The sequence below is a fragment of the Rhinolophus hipposideros genome, assembly GCF_964194185.1.
Source record: "Rhinolophus hipposideros genome assembly, chromosome: 5".
In the NCBI taxonomy this organism is placed as follows: domain Eukaryota; kingdom Metazoa; phylum Chordata; class Mammalia; order Chiroptera; family Rhinolophidae; genus Rhinolophus; species Rhinolophus hipposideros.
In genome coordinates, this window is record NC_138051.1 from 45,401,375 (window position 1) to 45,419,037 (window position 17,663).

Genomic DNA, 17,663 nt, shown 5'->3' on the forward strand with positions numbered 1-17,663 from the left:
TTCACTTATATGTGGACTCTAAAGAACAAAATGAACACACAAAACAGAAACAAACTCATAGATACAGAGAACATTTTGATGGTTGCCAGATGGGAGGGGGTTTGAGAGGGTGGGTGAAAAAGTATGAGGTATTAAGAAATACAAATTGGTTCTTACACAGTAGTCCTGGGGATGTATCATAAGGAATATAGTCAATAATATTGTAGTAACTATATATGATGTCAGATGGGTCCTAGATTTGTTGGGGTTATAGATGGGAGAGGTTGGTGGACAGGATGACAAAGGTGACGGGATTAAGAAGTACAAATTGGTAGTTACAAAACAGTTATGGGGATGTAAAGGCATAGGGAATATAGTCAATGATGTGGTAATTATGCATAATACTAGGTAAGTACTAGACTACTCGAGGGATCACTTCTTCAATTACACAAATATCTAACCTCTATGCTGTACACCTGAAATAAATATAAAATACTGAATGCCAACTTTAATTGGAAAATTTAAAAAGAGCAAGGGTGAAGAGCAGTAAGAGGTCCCAATTTTCAGGTATAAAACTAAGTCATGGGGATATAATACACAGCACAGGGAATATAGTCAAATGTTATGATAGCATAGTATGGTGTCAGATGGTTGCTGGACTTAACGTGGTGATGACTGCTTTAGGTGTACGAGTAAATATGATACCCATGGTGTGTACCTGAAACACACATTTGGTACGTTAGCTATATTTTTTAATAAAAATCTTTTTTTTTTTAAAAATAATCCGGTAAAGAGGTGGGAGTTTTGTTCTCAGTAGGATGAGACTGAGAAGAAAATGTTAAAGGGATTAAGCAAATAATCCTTTCAGACCAAAGAGTAATAACGATCAACTTCAGCAATCTAAAGAAAGACAACACATCTTTGGGATAAAAAAATGTGGTTTTCAGGTAAACTGTTAATTTCTAGAATTAACCAAAAAAGGCAATGAAGAATTTGTTTCAGAAAGTGACCAGGAAATGGTACAGAAATCATCAGTGGTCATGCCTGTAAGTCAGTATAGCATGGGGGTTAAGAACATAAATGAAAGCCAGTCAGCCTGGGTTGGAATCCTAGTGCTATTTACTAATAAGAATCTTAGGAAAGTTTCTTTACCTAACGCCTTGACTTCCTAATTGGCAAAATAGGTTAATAGTAACACCTATTTCATGGGATTGTTATGAGGATTAAATGGGTTAATATGTGTAAAGTACTTAAGAATAATGCCTGCATGTATTAAGTACTAATTAAATGGTCGCTATTATTATCCTGTAAAAATAATCGCCATAAAATTAAACATCAATAACCCATATCCCCATTTTCTGCCATAATAAGAAGCAGATTAAAAAAAAGACACAGTAGGAAACCAAGACTATTTTAAGCATTGTACAAGATGGGATCAAAAAGCATAGGTGTACAAATGATTTTTTAAAAAATAAAATACTCTGAAAACAAATTAACACTGAAAATACCAGATAATTTTCCAGAATGATTTAAACTCACTAAACATCTGTAAACAAGAATAAATTTATTTAATTTCTTTTAAAGATTTAATGATATACAAAATGTATATAGTATAATATCTTTAATACATTTTTCTTTCTCCCCCCATCATTATTAAACACTATTTAAACAGCTTATCTCTTCTTGCCTCGTCTGTATCTATGAGATACACTACTGAATACAAATAAGATTTATACTGCTCCCCCCAAATAAAAATTAAAATTAGTACCTAGGAAACAAACGAAAAGGGAAAAAAAAAAAATCAAAGCATAAAACTTTAGTCAGATGAAAAGCGTTTCCTGTTGTTGAGTATTCAACAATATCTGGGGCAATTAAATTACATTTTATTGACATAAAAGTTGCATTGCAATCTCCCGACATGATAATCCAACTCAATTTTTAAAATAAGTACCACCAACAAAGTTCATGTTCAGATGTTCCTACACAATTTTAAATAGATGAGAGAGTCCACGTTCACATCCTGATTTGATATACTGGTCAATAAAATCTTTGGAGAAGTACGTAACTTCCAGGTTGTCATGACAGATACAGATAGGAAAAAATACTTTAACTTTTCTCACAAGGTAACTTCTCTTAAACAATGAGTTAAGTTGCTCCTTTGATATGTTTGGGTCATACCAGTCTACGATGGCTTTTTTCTACTTATCAATGACTTGATAAAAAAATGTGTTGTTTTTTTCTTAAAAACTGCTAACACTTTTGCACAATTTGGGCTCTATTTAACAAAAAAACTGGCTCTATCTTTAAATATGGAGCCTAACCCTGATTCATAAAGTCCCTCTTAGAAAATGATTTTTAGCTCAGGCTTCTTATATCCCTGTGGATCTAGAAATAACAAGTCACCACCTTTCCTGTGGCCAACAAGCATCTAGCCAGGAAATAAATGACATCATCACTGAACACACTAAAACATACTGAGGAAGATGTCTGACTGCTATTTAACCAAAAGGCTGGGTGATTTCATTTCGCTAGCTGAATGGCAGTAAACCAGCTGCCAATAACACCTGCACGGACACACAACTTTGGTTAATGGTATTGCACCACATGAGAGAGGGTATCACCCTCATCAGAACAAAGTCAAATGAAATCCTCTGCTGAAAAGAGCCCTTTAAAACGTTATAAATACTAATTTTCCTTTACCTTTAAATTTTAACAGCTGCTAGCTGTATCCTATAGGGATTTCCTGACTGACTAGATTCATCAGGTCAAAAAAATATTGACCTTTTAACTGTGCCAGTCAGTATATTCAATTTGCACATACTTTTCTATATTACCAAACAATTTCCTCATAAAGGAAAAGTGACACAGTAACATTGTTGTGAGGTGTAGGCAAAACCAATGATTCAGTTATAACATCAGACGAATAGAATTAGTTGATTCTGATTCTTTGGTGGAACTTCCAGGCTGAAGAGTCAAATCAGAAGGCTCATCCTGAGGAAATATAATTTTATCAGGTGTATAGTCATTCCTCTTCAGGTCTATATTCACCATTGCAACAAAAAAAAAAGAAAAAAAAAGTCAGTATTTCTTAGAAATGGAAAATTAAGAACATTTCTACATCAATTTTCTTCTAAACATGCCAGATCCATTTTCTACCAGGTTGTTATAAATTCAAGTCACAAAATTTATAAACATAAAAATGAAATCAGTCATTCTTCCATGAAATAAATATTATGCTCTGACTATGAGTCATTACCTCACATAAGTGTGGAAACATAATAATGAACAAGGCAGAAAAAGTCCCTGCTCTCATGAAGCTTATATTCTAGGGGGTGAAGAAAAACAAATAGAAAAATGACAGAATTATTACGTAGTAACAGTGCTTTGAAGAAAACAATGTGATGAGGGCCAAATGAGAGATGACATAAGGTGATTCTTTTAGACAAAGCTGTACAGAAATGCCATAGGAGTAAACATTTGAGTAAAGACCTGAATATTGCGAAGTGACCTATTAAAGCTCTAGGAGGGGTGTTCTAGGCAGAGGGAAAGTTAACTGCAGACTATAAGCATGAAATGGACTTGATGTGTTCTAAGAATGGCATGAAGTGGGGCGGCCGGTTGGTTCAGTTGCTTAGAGTGCGAGCTCTGAACAATAGGGTTGCTGGTTTGATTCCCACATGGGCCAGTGAGCTGTGCCCTCCACAACTAGATTGAAAGACAATGACTTGGAGCTGATGGGCCTGGAAAAACACAGTTCCCCAATATCCCCCCCCCCCAAAAAAAAAGGATGGCATGAAGATAGCGTAGTATTCCATACAGTGAATGAGGGGAAGACTAGTAGAAAATGAGGTCAAGCAGTACCTAATGGCCAAGGGTTATCAAACAAGTCTGTGCACCAAATCTGCTCAGCTGTTTCTATTAATAGTTGTATTGGAATGAAGCCACGATCATTTGTTTATAGAATCTCTATGCCTATTTCTGCACTACAATGGTAGAGGTAGGTAGCTGTGACAAGGCCATATGGCACACAAAACCTAAAATATTTGCTACCTTGATTTTTACAGAAAAGGTTGCTGACCTCGATTTATGGTAAGGAGTACAGATGACAATGAAAATGCACTGGAAGGTTTTAAGCAGTCTTAAGAGAGAAAGGTCAGATTTGTTTTAAATGATTATTCTGATTATCATGTGAAGTCTTATTAGGGGGCAATTGATAAGAATCTAGGAAACAAAATGGTGGCACTATAGGTAAAGAGAAATCAATGAATTCTAGGATTTCAGAATTAAGAGTAGGGAGAATCTGACAGATTGGTTCCGAAAGGTTAGAGGGGGAAAAAAGGAATTGGCTAGCTTTTAGATTTTGAGCCTGGGCAATTGTGTAACCATTAATGAGATGAGGAAGCAAAGTTTTTTGAGTAAGGGTGGAAAATGAAAGTCAAAAGTCCTGGAATGAACATATTATTAATAAAGATGCTTTAGGTTATCCAAATAGAAATGTAGCAAACTGAATATAAAAACAGGAGCTCAGGAAACAAGGCTTCAGTTAGTTTGGTACTATCAATATGTAGACTGCATTTACAGATATGGGATAGGTAGGATAAAATCACTAAAGGAGCTATGGATATAGGGAGAATAGTTGCAGAATTGGAAAACAATGCAGTAATATCAAATTTATAAATTAACCATATTCATGCATTTACCCTTATACTTTTATCTCCATATAAAACAGAACTGACACTCAGAATACAAACTTTCATTTTAATTTAACAGTCTATATTCAATAAGCCAAATACGAGTATTTGCTACTGCATGAATAATTTTTGATAAATTTTGAATTCAAGACTATGACAGTATGGCCTTAGGGAATGCAAACTAATTTGTAGAGGCATTGTACACAAAGAACAATGGAGAAAGACAATTATAAATCACGTCCTGATAATGTTGCTAACTAATAGTGTAACCATGGGTTAATCAGAGTCTCAAGATCTTGGGGGACAGTATCAAAGGTCTAATTTTCTCATTATGGGAGCCCAGAAAAAGATGAAAAGAGATTGATGCAGAACAAATATTTGAAGAAATAAAAGCTCCCCAAATTTAATATGTCACAAATATGCGAAATCAAGAAGCAAAATAAACCTGAAACTAAATAAACTCGTAGAAAGCCACAACTAGAAATATTAGAATCAAATTGTTGAATTTTACCAAAGATAAAGAATAAATCTTGAAAGGGGCTAGATTATAATGACACATCATACATAGGGAAACAATTCAAATGACTGGAGTTTTCATCAGAAATAATAAGAGGCCAGAAGACAACAGAATATTTCTTAAGTGCCTAAAAAGAAGGGTTAATCTAAAATTCTAGATCAGTGAAAACATCCTACAGGAATGAAAGCAAAATATACACATTAGATAACTAAAGAGGAGCCATTAAAAAAACTAAGCAAAGATAAAATACTAAAACAGAGAGGGGGAACCCCCCCACTTAAAAACAATCCAGAGACATCAATCAGAAAATGATAAAACAGCAGATCTAAATCTAACTGCATCGATAATTACATTAAATGTAAAGGGTCTAATCTGAAAAAAAAAGTAAAGGGTCTAAAACACCAATTAAAGATGGAAACCGTCAGATTTAAAAAAACAAATTAAACCAATGACCCAACTATATGCTGTTTACAAGAAACACTTTAAATATAATTAACATATATAGGTAAAAAAATATTGGGGAAAGATATCTGATGAAAGCACTAGTTAACAGATAGCTAAAGTAGCTATCTTAATATCAGACACAAGAGACTTTAAGAACAAGGAAAATTACCATGGCATTACATAATGCTAAAAAGAATCAGTTCACCAAGAAAACATAACTGTAAATGTGTATGAACCTAACAACAAAGCTTCAAAATAAATGAAAACTAGCAAAACTGAAAGGGAAACCAGATGAATCCACAATTATACTTAGAGAACTCCTTTCTAAGTAAACAACAGAACAAGTGGACAGAAAATCAGCAAGAATATAAAAAAATCCTGAACACTATCAAAACTTTCCTTAATTAACATTTATAGACACACCACTCAACAGTGGAATATTCTCTTCAAGTGCATATGCAATGTTCACCAGAGAGACTATATAAACAGTTAAAAAATTTTTTAATTGAAATCATACAAAGTATATTCTCTTATTTTAATGAAGTTAAACCAGAAACCAATAACAGAAAGATAACTGGAAAATTTACAAATATTTGAGAACTGAAAAAGACACTTTTAAGTAGCCCATAGGTCAAAGAAAAAATCCCAAGAGAAATATTTTTAAGTAAATAAAAACAAAAATAAAACATACCAAAATTTATGGGACACAGATAACACAATGTTTAGAGGAAAATTTATAGCACTGAATGTTTTTCTTAGAAAAGGTCTCAAATCAATAATCCAAGCTTTTACCTTAACAAACTAGAGAAAAACTAAACCCAGAGCCAGCAGGAAGATGAAAATAATTAGAGTAAACCAATGAAAACAAAAGCTGGTGCTTTGAAAGTATCAATAAAATCAGTATGTCTTTAATCAGACTGACCAAGAAACAAAAAGAATAAATTACCATAATAAAAGGGATAACTCACCACAGACCCCACAGACATTAAAAAAAATAAGATAGTAATATAAATAAATAACTATGCCCATAAACCTGACAATTTAAATAAAAGGGACCAATTTGCTGAAAGACACAAACTACTAAAACTCACTCAAAAAGAAACTGATAACCTCAACAGTCCTATATGTATTTAAAAAAATAAACAGTTAAAAATCATCTGACAAAGAAAGCTTCAGAATGAAATGGTTTCACTAGACAATTCTACCAAACATTTAAAGTGATATCAATTCTATATATTCTATTCCCCAAACCAGAAGAGGTGTGAACACTTCTAACTTAATTTTTAATTTTTTTTTTAAGATTTTATTGGGGAAGGGGAAGAGGATTTTATTGGGGAACAGTGTGTACTTCCAGGACTTTTTTTCCAAGTCAAGTTGTTGTCCTTTCAATCTTAGTTGTGGAGGGCGCAGCTCAGCTCCACGTCTAGTTGCCGTTGCTAGTTGCAGGAGGCGCAGCCCACCATCCCTTGTGGGAGTCGAACCGGCAACCTTGTGGTTGAGAGGACAGGCTCCAACCAACTGAGCCATCTGGGAGCTCAGCAGCAGCTCAGCTCAAGGTGCCAAGTTCAATCTTAGTTGCAGGGGGCGGAGCCCACCATCCCTTGCGGGACTCGAGGAATTGAACTGGCAACCTTGTGGTTGAGAGCCCACTGGCCCATGTGGGAATCGAACCAGCAGCCTTCGGAGTTAGGAGCACGGAGCTCTAACCACCTGAGCCACCGGGCCGGCCTTTTAACTTATTTTAAGGTTAATATTATCCTGATATCAAAACAAGACAATGACAGTACAATGGGAAAAAACCCTATAGATCAATATTTTTCATGAACATAGATGCAAAAATCCTCAAGAAAATATTAGCAAATTGAGTCCAGCAATACATAAAAAAAGATTATATGTCCTGAGAAAGTGGAGTTTATCCTGGAAATTCAAGACTGGTTCAACATTTCAAAAGACAAATGTCATAAAAATGTAATGTTAACCAATTAAAGAAGAAAAATGACTGTATAAAAATAGACGCAAAAAAAAAATCTGATAAAATTCAGTATCTATTCAGGATAAGCATTTTCAAGAAATAAGAAGTAGAAGCAAACTTCCTGAACTTAAAAAGAGATCTATAAAATCCTTTACAGCTAAAATCATAGTAATGGTGAGAGACTGAATGTTTTTCCCTTTGGGACCAAAGCAAGAATGTCTACTCAAATTATTCCTATTTAACTTTGTACTGGAATTCTTTGCAAAAAGTAAAGAAAAAATAAATAAAAGGCATACAGGATGGAAAAGAAGTGACAAAACTGTCTCTATTGACTACTCAAAAAATTCCAAGGAGTTTACAAAAAAAGGCTCCTAGAAAGAATTAAGTTAAGCAAGGCTGCAGCATATAAGGTCAGTATACAAAACAACAAAAACACAATGGTATTTCTGTATACTAACAATGAACAATTAAAATTAAAAAAACAGTACCATCTACATGCTTACTATGTGTGTGGCACTCTTCTAAGTACCACAAATACTAACTTAATACCAATTTAATCCTCAAAAAAAAAAAGTCTCTATGGTGTAGGTGTTCTCTAAAACCATGTAGTCTGGCTCCCAAGTCTAAGCTCTTAACTACTACATATTGGTCATAATGAGAGAGACTTTTATAAATACTGCTCAAGGGCGAGTCCCAGGCATCTGTAATTTTTAAAAGTTCCATAGGAAATTCAGATGCACACCAAAGGGTGAGACCACTGGTTTATACTATGACATATAATTCAGTGGTAACCTGTAATTCTTCAAATACAAAGATGAAGGTACAATTGTGAGAGAATGTATTTGCAGTTTCTGGTCCTGGCTTTCATAGAATACTCTTTTCCTAACTCTTTGCCAGGCTAACTTGAAAGTCTCTTCATCCTTCAGTTTTAGGCAAAGCTGTCAGTTCCCTAAGTAGCATTCTGCTTGGCATTTATGATAGTCCTATAATTCCCTGTTAATCTTGTCAGTATTCAAGATTTGATTAAACTGCACTGAGGGCAGGGACCATGTTTGTTTGAGTCACTTTTGTATCGTCAGCATCTAGCACAATTCCTGACATCCAGCAGACACATAATAAATATATATTAAATGAATGAGCTTTGTGTTTTTATAAGTAATGAAAGAAAGCATAGATCCAACTTTGTAAGTCTCTCTGGACTTACAAAGGAAGCATTGTAGTAACCAACTTTGCTAACAATTTATATATTACACTGATTAAGAAAATGTTTACCTGGAAGTTTAAGCTTTCTACAGCAAGAATTACAGTGATGTTTTGCTCTAAAGTTTTTTATTGCATCTTCTCCAAGATTTGCTGGGCCAAAAACCATATCACAGGATCTATGGAATTGGTAGTTAAAAAACAAGTTTATGTAGAATTCAAAGTTGTGAAATTAAATCTTAATGAAATTATTAAAACTTATTACCTCTTTTCTTCTGCTTTTATCACAGATGGGTCAGTCAAATTTTCACCCACTCCTTTATATGTATATATAAGAAAAATAATTTATATTACATAATTGATGTAAACATTGATATCTACATAATAAAAATAGTCATGAGAGATTTTACAGCATCGACCGTTATACAATGTTAAATTATTCAAAAGTGTAGTTTTTCTCTCTTGATATTTCATAACTTGACTTATGACTTCAACACCGCACCAGGAACAAACACAACTCCTGCGATGTGAACCAGTTAAATGTGAGAGTTGGTAGGTTTGCCTATGAACTCCTGACAACACCAGCCTCTGATGCAAGGTTGCAAACAAATATCTCCTTATGTAAAAGGTCTACACAATATACCCTTGTTTCACCTCTGTTAGCAAAGAACAATTAGAATCATAAAGGCATAAAGAATAAAATGGCGGACATCTTCCTTTACCTCCAGGCCTAACCCGAGGTGTCAAAAGTGTGGTTAAATCTTTCCAGTCTCTCTCATCTATTCATTCATATAAATAAAGAAAAAAACTCCAACTGACATACGAATAATTATAAATATTTAACCCATTAGGATGAAATCTAATAGAATGGTTACAATTTTACAATAAGAAAAGCCAAAATTAAAAACATGATACTACTTTCTACTCATCAGATTGGCAAAAATTAAGAATGTTCAGTCCTGCAGAGATTGGGGGGAAATGGGCATTCACACAGTGTTGAGTATGAATTCCTACAACCTTTTTGAAAAGTAATCTGTCAGTAGGCAGCTCTTCTTACTAAGCCAATTTAGGAATCTACTTGATGGAAGTAAAAACAGAATACATGGGTATGTTTGTTGCAGCACTGTTTGTAAGAGCCAAAAAAACAAAACACCTAATCAAAAACAAAACAAAAAACTACAAATAGGGTGAATGTCTCTCAGTACAGGATATAAATCATGCTACAACCTCCATACTACAGACTATCCTGCAGCTATTAAAAAGAGTAATTCAGATTTATCAGTATTGACCCAGAAGATGCCTGTGATACAGTGTTACGTGGAAAAAAACACGTAAACACACATCCACATGTGCAATCCTGGCTGGAAAAAAATAACACAAAACAAAATGACTAAAAATAAGAAAAAAGCCCCTCCGTATTTGTGTATTTGTCTTCAGAGGTTAAAAAAAAAAACACAATAAAGATGAGAACACTTTATTCCTTTATATTTTTCTAAATTAACTGATTGTAGTAACCATCTATAATGCTTCCATGAAAAATGGCTCCATGAACATATTAACTACTATGTAGAAAACATTGCAACCACTTTGCTTACTAAAAATAACTGACATCTTTTAAATTAACAGCGTAGACAAAATCTGGTTAGCCTCACTTCCTACACGTTTGGAGTTAATTAAATGAAATTTAAGATCCTTTTTACTTAATTGGACTGGACTGTAATAATACACATCAGATTTTCACTACATATCACTTAGTCATTTGTGTAAAATGATGAACTACTGAAAAAATAGGTATTTTTACACAGATTGTCTTTCTTGAGCTGCATCAATACCAACTATTTGCTTTTCAACAAATACTTTATATTTGCATCTACATAATGAAAAAAGTCATCAAGAGATAAACATTATAAACAATTATACTCATGTGAGTTTGAAATCTGGTCTGTGCTGACATTTGAAACTAAGGCTTCTCTTTAGGGAAAAAATTATGAAAGCTACAATGTGAGAGCATCATTTAGGCAGAGCTGGCAACTTGGTCAACTTTACTTTCCTCTAACCCTGCTGTGAAGCTGCACAGGGTCAGAGGAAAGTAATTTGCTTAGATATTACTCTAAGCAAATCTGCCCAATCCCAGTCCACAATTTCTTTTTCTTTTTTTTACATGTAGGACACACTCTCAACAAAGATGGCTATGATCAGTTTTCCCTCCTTGTAATGTGTCTCCACCAACCAAGTGCTGGAATGTATTCCTTACCTTTAGAATCTGGTCTGTCTGTATTACTTGCCATGACCACTAAAATGTGGAAGAAGGGATCTGGGCCAGTTCTGGGCCCAGTCCTAAGAGTTTCTGCTTTCTCTCTGGAGGAAGCCAGCTACCATGTAAGAAATCTAGCTACTTTAAACTACCATGCTATCAGAAAGCCCAAGCTATTTAGCCATGTGGAGATTTCACTTTGTGGAGAACTGAGGAATTCAGCTATCAGTGTACAGAGACCTCAGATATTTGGCTCCAGTCAAGCTGTACAAACTAGTACCGAGCTGTTCTGAACCTTCTGAGGGGACAACAGAGATGAGCCATCCCCACTGGGCCCAGTCCAAATTCCTGAGCCAAAGAACTATAAGCAAATAAAATGACTGTTTTAATCCACTAAATATTTAAGTAGTTTAGCTCCCAGTAAGAGATAACATAAACACCAGGAACAATAGAGATACTTATTACTGTTTCAAAGAAACGGTCTTCATATTTTCAAAAGACTAAGGCTATACCTCATACAGGTAAGAGTAGAATAAGGGATTTTACATTTTTGCTTATCAAAACATCTGTATTAACTAAATAACAATTAAGATAGCCAGATCCCAATATTCAGTGCCCTGATGGCTATATGTTATAGCAGTTAGTGACTTGCTTTGACAGAGACTCTACTGACCTAAGATTTCACCTGTTTATAAATTAGCAGATTTCTGTAAATCATTCACAACACATGAATAGGTAAGAACCTACCGCACAATTTCACATTAGCAGTATTTTAATCAATTTACCTTGCAAATCAAGTACCAGTAATTCCCCTCTTGTATATTCGTAAGTCCAGTGGCTAAAGGCTAACATGATCTCTTCCAGCGTATTAGTTGGAATAATCTCATCACCATTATTATTGTTGTACTTTCTAAATTCTCCAGTCATACATTCTTCCACAGCAAACCACTGTCCTGCTGAATGGCAATACAGCAGGAAAACTTCAAGGAACCTTATGAAAAATAGTTATAGATATTACTAGTAGTTTTGTCAATAAAAATCTAATTGATCTTTAAAATGAGTGAATAATTACATATTCAGCATCAATAATGAAGGTCAAAATAGAATGCTATCCACATAACCCTAAAAGATCCCAGAAAAATTTAGATTTACCTTGGAGAATATGGTATGGATTTGGGCTTCATTTGGTTGAAGGCAAATGTGAGTTTCTGTGCTGCTCTCTGTTGCTGAATTTCCTACAGAGCAGAAAAACAAACCCTTTTCAACACTAATACTAAGATTTTACTTGGTTTATCATACTTTAGAATTGAAAACACAAAGCTCAAATAATGTTCTACTGTTATGCATTCATTAGCACTTACTCTGAGACAGAGATGTAGAACAGTATCTTCTTTGTAAATACTTGACCATGTGTTAACCACCTCAGGAAGAAAAGATTTGATAATATAAAGATGCCCTGATTTGAGGATATCATGTTCTGACCAGGTACACTGTACTTTCACAGCTCTCCGTAAACCTCCTCCCATCTCCTCTTTACTTAAAAACTCTATTTTGGCACAGAGGCCTAGCTGTGACCAAGAAGACATGCTGTTATTCAATATGTTGGGTGAACTCTCTTCCAAGCGATACACTGTGACAGGCTCACCTGCAACATAAATGAATACATTTTAAGGTCAAATTACAACTCTTTAAAAATGACAAGGCAGAATAAAAACTGAAAGGTATCTTTGGTTAACATTAAGTAAGCTATAGAACAGATGAGCCAACTTGCAGTTTTATACAAGAAGTTAAAGGACAACAAATGCTCAAAAATTAATATTTCTAAATTTCATGTATGCTTAGTAATGATAAGCATTTTTAAAATTGTGAACATTTTCAAGAAGAACTTTTAGAAAGCACCTAGAGTTCTAATCACTCTTAATCTTTTAGACAGGAGGTTAGAACTTTCCATTCTACCAACCCTGTGATGTCGATTTATCTATGCTTTCGAACCAGACAAGGGATTAAGAGCTTTTCTTAATCAGAATACATCACTACTTCTGGATATACAACAAAAAGAGAAACTCAATACTTCTGATGCTACCTTTTTCTATTTAAACATACCTAACTCTTACAGTAGTCAGGCTAATTAAAATTTATATGAAATTGACATTTACTAATGTGATCCTTCTTTCTGTCACCACCCATGTTCTATATTCCAGCTAAAAATCACATATTAATAAATTATGTTCCCTTTTCTTTCTTTACTTTTTGGATTTACCTCTTGGAGGCACAGGTGTAAATGGAATGCTCTGGGATAATCTCATCAAGTTATTTCTTTCCACAGCTGCATAAAAATGAGAGAGAAATAATGAAAACCTGAAAAGCTAAAAATATTATTAGATTTTTTATTTTTTAATATTACTGACCTGAGTAATAGTAGTTTGTATCCATTACTGGTTTAAATGGAGAAGCGAGACCTAAAATGGCAAATAAACAAATGAGACCTTTTTAAAAGTACTAATGCTGCATAAATATTTGCCCAGACATTTTCATATAATTGTCCTAAGTTTTCTTCATATAAACTTTCTTCACAGAAACAGAAAAAACAAGTAATAAAACATGTTGATCATGTGCCATATTACCCTATTTCATTATGCCAGATTAGTGGTAACTGTGCACTCAGAAACCCAGAAGGGAAAAAAGCATATCGTATTTCACACTCTCCTATCATAAACAGCATTCTTCCTATACCTCCTACTCAAAAAATAAAAATATTTTTTAGTTTCAGAACTTTGGGGGCTGGGGTCTGTAGCCATGTAAACATTTTAGTGTGTTGACCATGAGAAGATGAAATTCTGGAATATGAAACATACCAAAAAAGCCCCTCCTCCATCTCTCAATGTAATTGAGGACTTTACTTTTTCACTGTAGTGAGAAAAATGGAAAATAAATTGAATCTGCTTTGTGTTAAGTTTCTAGAACATAAATGAAAAAGAACTTACTGTCCTGCAGAACGAAGTTAATCAACAGTTTCAATACTGTGTGATAAATACAAAATACATGTGTGTGTGTACACACACACACACACACACACACACACACACACTATAGCACTATAAAGGAGGGGTACCAAATGCCTCCTGGTTGAAGAGAGGTTAAACGGTGGTATAAAAATCACCTGTGGGGCTCTTTCAACATACACCTACTCAGATCTCATTCCAAATTATTCTAATTCTGTTGGCATGTGTCATCATACAAGTGATTCTTTACAAGTATTTGGATATGCAACCAAGATTGCACATTAATGAGCAAGAGTGTGGGCATACCTGTAGAAGATAAAGCTACAGAAGCAAGGAATACCAAATTATTAAGAGTCAAATATGCCATGCTAAGAAAGGATACTGGATTTTGTGCAATGACAGTGGGAAAAATGTAAAGCAGAGGAGTGACAAGAGCAGATCTTTCAGAAAAATCATTTTGTTGCCAGAACAGTTGAATAGAAGGGAGGCCAAACAGGCACAACCACTCCGGAAACCTATTTGGCAGTAACTATTAAATGTGAACATCTGCATACCCTACTACTTAGCAATTCCACTTCTAGGTATATATCCAACCGAAAATAAATACATGTATTACCCAAACAACATGAACAAGAATGCTTATAACAGCATTATTCATAATAGGCACACATTGAAAACCACTGAAATGCCCATCAAATAGTAGAATGGATAAGTGAATTCAATATATTCACATAAGGAAATACTATACAGTATGAGAATGCACAAACTACCACTATACACAGCAATATTGATGAATCTCATAAAAATATGTTAGCAGGAAGAAGTCAGACACAGAATAGTACATATTGTATGATTCTATTTATATACTATACTACACACACACACATACACACACTCAAGCACACAAATGCAAAACTAATCTACTGTGTTATTTTGGCACAGTAGTTATAATAAGAAGAGGACACAAGGAACTGAGATATTGGCAATATTATATTTTGGGATCTCGGTGTTGATTATATGGGTATGCTCGCTTACTGAGAATTCATTGAGGTGGAGGCTTTTACCTGCACTATTCTGTACATATATTGTATACTTTAATAAAAGGTTAAAAAAATGATGAGGGTCTGAACTCAAAGCAGCAGCAGGATGTACAGTGGAGGATGGATTCTAGAGAGATTTAAGAGAAAAATACAACAGGACTTTGTGACTGCAAGGTCAAGGGGGCCAAGAATAACTCCCACTCAGGCTTCACCTAGTTGACTGAAGGAGCATCATTCACTAAAACAGGGAATATAAGGGAAGGAACAGGCTGAGTAGCAGGAATGAAGGGGGATGGGGTGACAGTAAAGAGATCATCATTCACATGGTAAGTTTGTGTCTTGAAGAGAAAATAGTTGAGGGAAGAACTCTGTACTACACTGACTTTTTAAAACATGAAGTCTAAAATTTCTTACCTAGGATGATATAATATTTGCTGTAATAGATGATCATATATAATCCTCATTTTTTTCACATTAAATCTACCACATGGACTCACCATTTAATGTTCCTTCTTCAGATGGTCTAAAAAAACACCAAAAAATATATTATGTCACAATTTTAGTTTTGGTTACCATATTTTTTTATTTTATGAAGTTATTATGATTACTTAATATAACATTAATAAAAAGTTCTGAGATTTAGATTCACTTTTGCTTGAATATTTGCCATTTCCCTTGAGCCAATGTCAAATTCACACATGGATATGTATATATATTATACATATGCATACACTTTATCAGTAACTTGTACCTCTAATTTATGCCTACATAATTATTAGGAGTCTGATGCCAAAGTGATAGTTCAATACTAATAGAGTCAAATATTCCATGACTTCTCTACTTGTGGAGACTCATTCCAATACTATAATAATTCCCTGAAATGACTGTAGATTTCTAAAAATACTGCAATAGAATTGATGGGCAAAAAACTGAGAGAACAAAAAATAGATGTCATTTTGCAAAATTCAGTTTCTAATGTTGAAAAAAATTCCAAAATTGAATATATTTATTATATAACAATGTATATTGGGACCAAGTGGAGGTTCTATTAATTCCACCAATTCCAGTGCAAATAAGAGACACAAGTGTAGTGGAAAAGAGTTTGGAATGGAAATCAAGAAAAAAGGGTTAGAGGCTTATCTCTCCCATTATACAGCTAAGTGGCCTGGCCTTGCTGAGGACTAACAGGACTATATCCAGAAAGGACCTCTGGAGTAGAAGATCTTTGCAGTCTTCTTCCAGTTCTTACATTATATCTGATCCTGGTATTTCCTGTTGATTTTCACCTTAATAACATAAACCTTTTCTTACAGGAAGTATGTTGACCCTAGCATCATTTGTCTGCTGCTGATCAATGACTCTTTTCTCAGCACCCAAAGAATGCTGACCAACTCCACCTTTCTGTAAGACAATGTTCTCGTAAGGTAAATTAAAATCAACTTTAAGTACCTATTCTGTATTTACATCCCAGGATTTTGGTGATTAAAAGACTTTCTTTTCTGAAGAAGTGTGATTATAGATAGGTGTTCCAAATGCCATTCAGGGCCAGGGTACCCAAAGTTTGAACTGCATATCCATGTGGCACTTGGTTTATTTTCTTCTGTATATATTCACATCTATTTTTGAGGCACAGAAAGAAATGGGGAAAACACTGGAATATATAAGAATTTCCCTCAAATTGGCTTCCCTTCTCAAATAGTACGTATCAGATAATAACTTTATCACGCTTCCATATTAAGTGAATGTCAAAACAAGATGACTTTTTAAAAAATGTCCTTTGAAACCCTAAAATGCTAATTCCCAAGTTGGAAACACAGAAATTATCTTTGATTTTTCTTTATCATTATGTTTAATCTATACCTATAACTTTTTACTTTCTGGGGATAATTACCTGTCAGACTGCCTTTTGTTTCCACTTTTGGTTCTGGATTACTACATCAGCTTTCTAGTGGATCTCCCTACATGCGGGCTTTTAACGCATGCGGTGTATTACTGCTCTAATTATCAAAGTGCTTTCCAAAAGCCGGTGTAAGTTTTTTTGATTAGAAGGATGGGCAGAGAAGTTATGCAAGTGCAAAACTATAAGTGTCAAAACTAGGCCTTCGAACAAATTTATTCAAGAGTAAGTTGAAAACAGAACTAAATAATAATTGTATCATTATAAGGAAGATTTTAGTAGAGTTGTAATTATAGTCTGACTATAATTATAGTGGAACTATATAAAATTATAAATTTAGATGTATACTTTAACTCATAATTATGTTCCCCCAATCTCTTTTATATAAAGACAAAGGATGCTTAAAGTAATGATTACCGATAAAGAACTGTTACAGGAATGAAGCAAAGAGCAAAAAACAAAAAGGACAACATTCAATAACTATGATATTTTACAGGCTAATGATAACAAAAGGCTGACTTACATTTCTCTGCTTGATGGTCTATCTTGTAACCAATCCTTCATTCAAAAACAAACACGAACAAAAAGTTAAAAGAAGCATAAATGTTTAACTTTTTTCCTATGGTACGTTTTAAGAATGATGGCCTGAAAAATATGAAGTCTTTAT

At 34.1% G+C, this 17,663-nt stretch overlaps 1 protein-coding gene across 1 annotated transcript in view; it reads right to left on the bottom strand.

The window, feature by feature from the left end:
• Nucleotides 1–1,528: 1,528 nt before the first annotated feature.
• Nucleotides 1,529–17,663, bottom strand: part of TRPM7 (transient receptor potential cation channel subfamily M member 7) — an 83,695-nt gene continuing 67,560 nt past the window's right edge. Inside the window, exons 29-38 of the mRNA XM_081050059.1 lie at nucleotides 17,520–17,554; nucleotides 15,597–15,622; nucleotides 13,466–13,516; nucleotides 13,318–13,383; nucleotides 12,419–12,702; nucleotides 12,210–12,292; nucleotides 11,843–12,048; nucleotides 9,069–9,120; nucleotides 8,876–8,982; nucleotides 1,529–3,017 (exon numbers count right to left, since the gene is read on the bottom strand). Of these exons, the coding sequence (XP_080906185.1) occupies nucleotides 2,887–3,017; nucleotides 8,876–8,982; nucleotides 9,069–9,120; nucleotides 11,843–12,048; nucleotides 12,210–12,292; nucleotides 12,419–12,702; nucleotides 13,318–13,383; nucleotides 13,466–13,516; nucleotides 15,597–15,622; nucleotides 17,520–17,554 (1,041 nt within the window). The 3' untranslated portion in view covers nucleotides 1,529–2,886. The remainder of the gene's footprint in view (nucleotides 3,018–8,875; nucleotides 8,983–9,068; nucleotides 9,121–11,842; nucleotides 12,049–12,209; nucleotides 12,293–12,418; nucleotides 12,703–13,317; nucleotides 13,384–13,465; nucleotides 13,517–15,596; nucleotides 15,623–17,519; nucleotides 17,555–17,663) is intronic.